Below are 7,517 nucleotides of genomic sequence, written 5' to 3'. Positions count from 1 at the left end.
TTTTTTTATTGACCATGAAGATGGGCATGTTATATTATTCGCAACGGCCATATCATATGCGAACTGGCGAGTTGTTTTGGTGGATAGTCCATAGTTCATCTTAGATGCTTGCAGCAAATACTTTGCAAGCATCTCTTCTTGTTCTAAATTGAATACCTGCCTTGTATTCCAATTCGGTATCAAACCTACACTTGGACTGAGACTACTCTTCCGAACATATCGCTTCAATGTCATTCGGTCAATTCCAGTTTCACGTGCAACAGCATTGATAGCTCTGTTCTTTTTCAGAACTTCATCAACTGCTGTTCTCATCACTTCAACAGGTGTTTTACCTCGATTAGTTTTTCGCTCCCGATATCTCACCATTATGAAACCAAACCTGCAAAGTACACAAATTACATTTTACAATAATGGAAAAATAGCATTTTGCATGGTTAGAGAAAAATGACTAAACATCCTGGAAAATTATTATCTGAGGACAGTAGGGGCACTTTGATCTTCAGATCAACGTACCCCTTACTAGTACAGATCAAGGAGCCCCCATGGCATGGAGCACACTATAATGGCGATATCTCATCAATAAGTTGTGATTGAAAATCGAAGTAAATAATAAAATAAGCCTCTGACATATCTTTACACATTGCAAAATTTAATTTATCAAACAAATATTTATCTGATTTTTAATTTACAAAACTAACCTGTTGTGAATAGTTGGTTTTTCCCTGTAAAATCAAACTTACGAATTCTTCGAACTTCAGCGGCAGAAAGTCCATAAACAAATAGGATTAAAAGTAGAATAGAAACAAAAGGAAAACTAAAATAGTGATGGCCTACATTTATATTTAGAAATAGCTATGTTATTGCTTAAAGATCAATGTGCCCCAGAGATCAATGAGCCCCCATCTCCCCTATGCAAAAAAGCAGTGTACGACTTACACTAACTTGAAATGTTTGATGGTTCGAGCGGTTGCTGAATTTTCAGCTTTAGACCTTAAAATTAATTTGTGCTGCTAGCGGACAATCTTGCCGCTTGCATATGTGAATATTTGAAATTTTTTTTTTTTTGAAAAATTTAACGGCACTGCAGCTCCCAAGATGGCGCTATAATGTGCCAGTAATTTTAATATTTTTTTCTTAATTTTTATTTTATTTTTTTTTCATAGTTATGTAGTTATTTTTATTACATCTTCAAAATCAATCACAGTCGAAAAGGAAGAATCCGATCAAAATATATCAAAACATCAATCCAGAAAAATAAATGATAATCTTTGACTTAAGTATATTTTAAGAGGTAAGGTTGTAATAGTTTATTCCAGTCTTTTTAAGTTGACGGGTAACAGATTCAATAACCACACCATAGACCAGAAGCACCAGAAGTTGACGTCAGCACGAAGAGAGAAAACCCACCTACCGTTCGCAAGTCCCACAAACCAATGACTCTCACTCCAGTGCATTCACTCTACTTCAATAACGTTTTGACTATTTAAGTTCCTGGTATGTCGCTTGATTTTTCACCATGGAGGCCACCCACAGACGGCATTCGACACAAAATTGAAAAGATTATAAAGATTAAGGATAGAGTGGTCTGATTCTCTCTTAGCGGCACACGAGCCTCCACCATGGTATTTAGCCACTGTACATATGGACCTTGCACCTTGAGAGAAATGCAAAACTGAACAAATCCTCTCGAAGATATTAGAGTTTCCACTATGGTATTCAGCCAGAGCATATTTGAAAATAACAATTGAGCACAGCTAACAATCTAAACTACAATACATTCCATTTGCACAAAATTGTTGCGAAAGTTCAGGTTGTTTTTGTTCAACCAGATCAGAAATTATTTTTAAGCAATCTTTAAAAATCATATTTTGAATCATGTCTACATCAGTTTTTAGATTTGAAGAGTTTGTGAAATTTTGTTTTGTCATAGATATGTTGTCAGAAATGGTAGAAAAAGTAAACACAGAACAGAATATGGCTGCAAACATTTGTAAAAAGTGTAAAACTGACATTGAGAAGAAATTTGTTTGAGATAACTATAGACGATGTGTTTGATGAACTTTTGGGCGGCGTGTTTCGCAGCACGTGCAGCAACTGGGTTTGAATGACAAAAACATGCCCGCCTATCACAGGGTGTAATAGACCTTAACCTTTCCTGTTGTGGTTCAGGAACAACTTCAAAATTGATTATCAACGCTGTTTTGCCAAGTGCAGCAAACGGAAGTTTAATAACAAAATTTTTTAACTAACCAGCCTCATATGAAGAAACTGAATTTGCCACTGGCGGATCTAAATAACTTTGATGGAGAACCGAAATTTTTAAAATGTTTAAATTTTCACGGGGGGCTAATATTTGTGGCTAAGTGGCTGATGACCTTTTATTTTTCGCTTGTAGCGTTCATTTTTTGTTAATTTTTGACATAAAATTGTGCGTTTTTTGTTAAAACGATGAGGTTCAATTACTTTTATTGAAATACTAACTCCCCCGTAGATCGGCCACAGAGCACACGTAATCTCTTTGAGAAGTTTTAACAAATTGTACAATTACACATTATTAGAGAAACATAAAACATGTTTCGGGTGGTCTTAAGCGACCCCTGGTAATTCATTATTTGACCACCGATGGAGTAACGATCTACAGGTTGAGAGCCGCTACCTAGAGCAAGCGGAGACAATACTTTAATTTCCGCGATAAATTTTCATGATTCCTGCTTCGGAACTTCTCCAAATAGGAATGAGAATATTCCCTGACATTCAGAAAGATTTTCGATTCACAATTATATATCCATAATAAATGAATAAATAAATAAAATTATATATATATATATATAACAATATATAATATATAACACTCATGATGGTAAAGGTTACCGAAAAAAGCTTTTATGTAAATGTATATATGAAAAATGTAAATGTACATATATATATATATATATATATATATATATATATATATATATTGTATCTTTACTCTACTCTGTTGATTCCTTGTTTATTCAAAGTGAATACTTAACGCTCATTTATTGATTCGGCTAGTCGTAAATTATAATGGTTGTTATTGTAATGAATAATTTTGGCTTTGAACTCAAGAAACTTGAGAATGATTTACGATCAACCGTTAGAAAATTCGAAAAGTTAAATAGGAGGTTAACTAACGCCGAACATGCTGTAATTTTCATCGATAATAGCATTTCTGAGTTTTAATCCAAAAATATATATATATATATATATATCCATACATGTATTTATCTATATTTGCTTACATGCATATATATATATATATTATATAATTGAATATTAAGAGTGTTAGAAATGCAATTATTGATGAAAATCACAGCATGTTCCGCGTTAGTTAGTATGTTTAAATTTTTGATTTTTCAAACGGTGGATCGTAAATCATTGCCAAGTTTCTTGAGTTCAATACCAAAATTTTTATTTATTTTAAGCCCGACAGAACATTTAAGCATGATAGAACATAAAAGCTTCTTTCGGTATTCCTATACCATCTTCGGTGTTCGAATTGACACGTTGTGTATGTGGCCAAAGCTCAGATATATATATATATATATATATATATATATATATATATATATATATATATATATATATATATACTGTGTCTCTACAATGTTTATTCTTTGTTTATTTAATGTGAATACTTAACCTTAAAAAAAATTAAAAATCACGCATTGAGAAAAACCTGAGCTAAAAGTTTTTTGTAACGATGAAGAGAAATGTTGATGTTTTAGAAGACATTTAAATAAAATATGCAATATTTAAAGTCGGGGTGTGTAACACGTGATTGTTTGCAAAATAATTAAATGATACAAAAGAAAATCTTAAGTTATATTCACAAGCTTTAGAAAATAGTTTTAAAATTTGACAGACGTGTTTTATTAATGTTAAACCATAACGGTTATAACAACTACGCAACAAAACACTCTGACAGACATCATCTTGTTCCCAGCAGTGACTGTTTGGCTTCAACTTTTTCAAGCTTTTCAAAATGTTTTCTCCCATTGTGGATATTCATAAGCGTCATTACTGAAGCTGTTAATGAATTAATTTAAGTGACGCTACATTTAGTTTAATTTATATTGTCGTAACTTTGAACAGGCTCACATAATTTTCAGTGGAAAAATATTAAGTTTATTTACAAGCCACATTTGATTATACATAAAGTAATACAAAACAATTAGACAACTCAATTAAAAATAAATAGCTTACTGAGTTCAGGATCTGAGGTGACTACCATGACATAAGTGTTGGGTGTAAAGCTTTCTATGTAAGCAGCAAATTTGGAGTTTCGAACTTCTATGCTATTGAAAACAGCAGTTACTTTACTACAGCTGATTTTAAACTGTTTGATAATATTACTTATCTTTTCAAATCGTTGTGCATCTGGATGAGCTTTGCGTTCACAGTGGCATATTACCTGAAAAAGATAAATCAGCCTATACTGTGAATGTGAGCAATTTTTTCTTTTTCAAGTCTAAATCACAAATGTTTAATAGGTTCAAAGAAATATGCAACTTTATTCTTCAAGCATTAAAACTACCGAGACTTTGTAAATTAAAAATACACGTTTGTATTTGTAATAGAAAAAAAGTAAAAAACAAAATCTCGAATCATTATGAATTTGAAAAACGTTTGAGGCAAAATAGAAATATTAAAAAGAAAGGTAACAATCTTAAAAAACCTACTAGGAAAGTAGCTTTTTCAATAAGTAATATTTCATCTGCTTCAAGTACCTCAGCAAATTTCACCAAACTAGATTCAATTTGATTAATATTAGGAATTAACTGATATACAATGGTAGACCATGCTTTGTACAATGTCTCATCCCAGATTGATGTTGCAAAACAGACACATTTCATAGGTGCCGAATTTTGAATTAAGATATTCTTTCGTTCATCAAATAACTATGATCAAATATCAAAACTAAAATTAAATTATACAGTTTAGTCAACAATAAAAATCAATAGAAAAATAATTTCCTTCTACTTACGGCTTGTTGTTGATCGAGAGGTATTAAATCCATTTTGTGAACTAAGCAAAATATTTTAGCTTCAGGCGAATTTTGCCGAAGAGCATCTAAACATGCTTTGTAATTCTCCAAGTCTTTCTCAAGTTCTCGACTTTCAACATCAAAGACATAAATGAGAACTTCAACGCTCTTGAATATGTTGTCACGTTGGTTAGATATGAAGCTCTCCATGAATGCTTCTTGTCCACCACAATCCCACAAATTCAAAATTAGGTTTCCAAGAAACCTTACATGTGCATGTTCAACATCAACTGTTTAAAAATGAAAGCAATTAATCAGTGAAATGTAAAATATGTGAAATGTAAAAAAAAACTGTAAAAACCATTTTTATTTAAGTATGAAAATGAAATATCAAATTATTACATTGATTAAGAAAGCTGAAGAGTCTATGCTTTAAATTTTTTTTATGCAGAAGTTACCTTAACCAACCAACAATTATGAATTTGATGACCTCCCAGATATAATAAACTACAAAATTAAATGCATACTTTCATAGAGCTGATTATTAGTTTTCGCATAATACACTTTCAGCATTTGGTCCTAACATTATAAGAAACCAAATTGTTGTAAATGTTTAAACACATGAACGAGCATCCTATAACTAAACTCAAATCGTTAAAATTTTTAGGTTTAACCACAAGCTGACTTCTCATAGTACTCAACTACAAGACCAATGTTTCTTATTATAACCTACCCATCTTGAGCTATGTTGTTCATGTGTAATTCATTACTTTTCCCTTATTTGATTTATTGAAATCTGAACAGAGCAACAGCCTTCATTGTCATTTGTTATTACTTTTCAAATGTCAAAATCATTTTCTTCGTCTTCTTTCATATAAAACAGTTTGATCTCATTAATCAGTTTTTTGTTTTCTAAAATTTCAACTACAAAACATTTATATACTCTTCATTTAGTTTTATTTTTCTACAATTGCCAAGATCTACAAAAACATTCAGAACAACAGATACTTTAAGATAGCAAAATCAATTTTAAATGCCAATTTTTAAAACCAAAGTTTTTTGCAACAGTGCTTTAATGTCTGGTGTAAGAATATGGAATGTCCAATCATACAAAATTTCTTTTTTAAACTAAAAATCTAAATTTTGAAATCTAAAAAAATCTGATTTTTCATGAACTTTGCTATCTGTTGCTTAATTTTTAATTTTCAGCCATTATGTCCGCTCTTATTTTATTTTTAGTCTATTATATCTATTGGATGTAGTCAACAATCAAATGCATTTGTAAATTGTGTACTTTTAATATTTTTATTTGTATTTTTAACTTGACTTATTATTAATCTCAAGTTTGTTTTTATTTATCAACTTATAGATTTAAATAGTTCAACAAAATATTTTTAAAATTTGTTTCCATTTTAAATTTGATTAGGCTTTACCCACATTTCTACTATTGAAATAATGGTAGTTTTAATTAAATTGTAAAAAAAACTTGGTTATGATGATTGTTAGTCTATAAAAGTCACTATAAACCTTCCACACAGTAGCAGGACAAATCTTGAGCATTTGTATTGCTCATTCATTTATGATATGAATTTTAAATAATTATTAAACATAAAATTAAGATGAAATGACTAATGTCTTACTGCTCCATGCTTATGCTCTTGTTTACATGGGGTCAAGATTTAATTAAATCAATTCAGAGTTCCTGAACATTCAACAACAACCTCCAATATCCAAATTGTCATAAATGTGCCATAGTGGACATTTCCACAACGAAAGTAAGCTCATAAATTTTAATTAAATTTTAAACCCTCCTTAAAACCTTTTTTTAACAAATTTAAAAGCCCAAAAGACATGTACACAAGATATACGTGGAATGTGACGTTACTTGTAGCGCCTAATCTCCGAGTATCTTTGGCGATGAAATTTGCGAAGATGATGGATCTCATGCTGGTCTTTCCTGCTCCACTTTTTCCCATTAACAAAACCTAAAATTTGCAAAATATGAATATGAACAACTCGTAAGAGTCAAAGATTTAGAACAAATTAAACGAAGTTTTTCATCTAATACGAACTTTCTTCTTTGTCGTCATTTTTCTTAGCAAAGGCAATAAAACACAAACTTTTTAAATTTTGAGCATTTAAATTAAAACATCAAAAGAAACTTTTTACTCGAAATGTGACAAGCATAGAACAGAAATTTAAATGACTATATCTTTGCTTCTTTCTTATCTGTGAATGTAAAACTTAATATTATTATAATTTTAATATTTTACTCTATATATGACGTAAAACCTACACATATAATACATTTAAAAGCCATGTATAATTCATATACATTAAATAAAAAAATTTGGGACATCCTATATAAAAATTAGTGGTCGGACTAAGCTGTCTGTGTAGTCTCATGACAATGTGCACTTTTTAGCCTTGGAACTCTTTTAGGAATTAAACTATAACACTTTATCCAAATGTTAGAAGCATATATCTTGATTCAACATATATGGATTAT

At 30.5% G+C, this 7,517-nt stretch overlaps 2 protein-coding genes across 2 annotated transcripts in view; both read right to left on the bottom strand.

Annotated features, from left to right (window-relative positions):
• The window catches only part of HELRODRAFT_171668 (hypothetical protein), a gene marked incomplete at both ends in the record, with an annotated part of 1,891 nt that extends 1,118 nt beyond the window's left edge, over positions 1–773 (bottom strand). The window contains 3 exons of the mRNA XM_009018369.1: positions 157–379; positions 514–557; positions 699–773. Coding sequence (XP_009016617.1) covers positions 157–379; positions 514–557; positions 699–773 — 342 coding nt within the window. The remainder of the gene's footprint in view (positions 1–156; positions 380–513; positions 558–698) is intronic.
• Positions 774–3,952: 3,179 nt separating this feature from the next.
• Positions 3,953–6,993, bottom strand: HELRODRAFT_78026 (hypothetical protein; the record flags this gene model as incomplete). The annotated part of the gene is made up of 5 exons (XM_009018368.1): positions 3,953–4,050; positions 4,228–4,435; positions 4,704–4,922; positions 5,009–5,298; positions 6,894–6,993. Coding segments are annotated over 5 exons (915 nt in total), but the record flags the coding sequence as incomplete, so codon positions are not given.
• Positions 6,994–7,517: the final 524 nt, after the last annotated feature.

This window comes from Helobdella robusta, assembly GCF_000326865.2.
Source record: "Helobdella robusta unplaced genomic scaffold HELROscaffold_21, whole genome shotgun sequence".
NCBI lineage: Eukaryota > Metazoa > Annelida > Clitellata > Rhynchobdellida > Glossiphoniidae > Helobdella > Helobdella robusta.
Note: the sequence above shows the minus strand (reverse complement) of the source record. Positions and strands in the feature narration are given on the sequence as shown.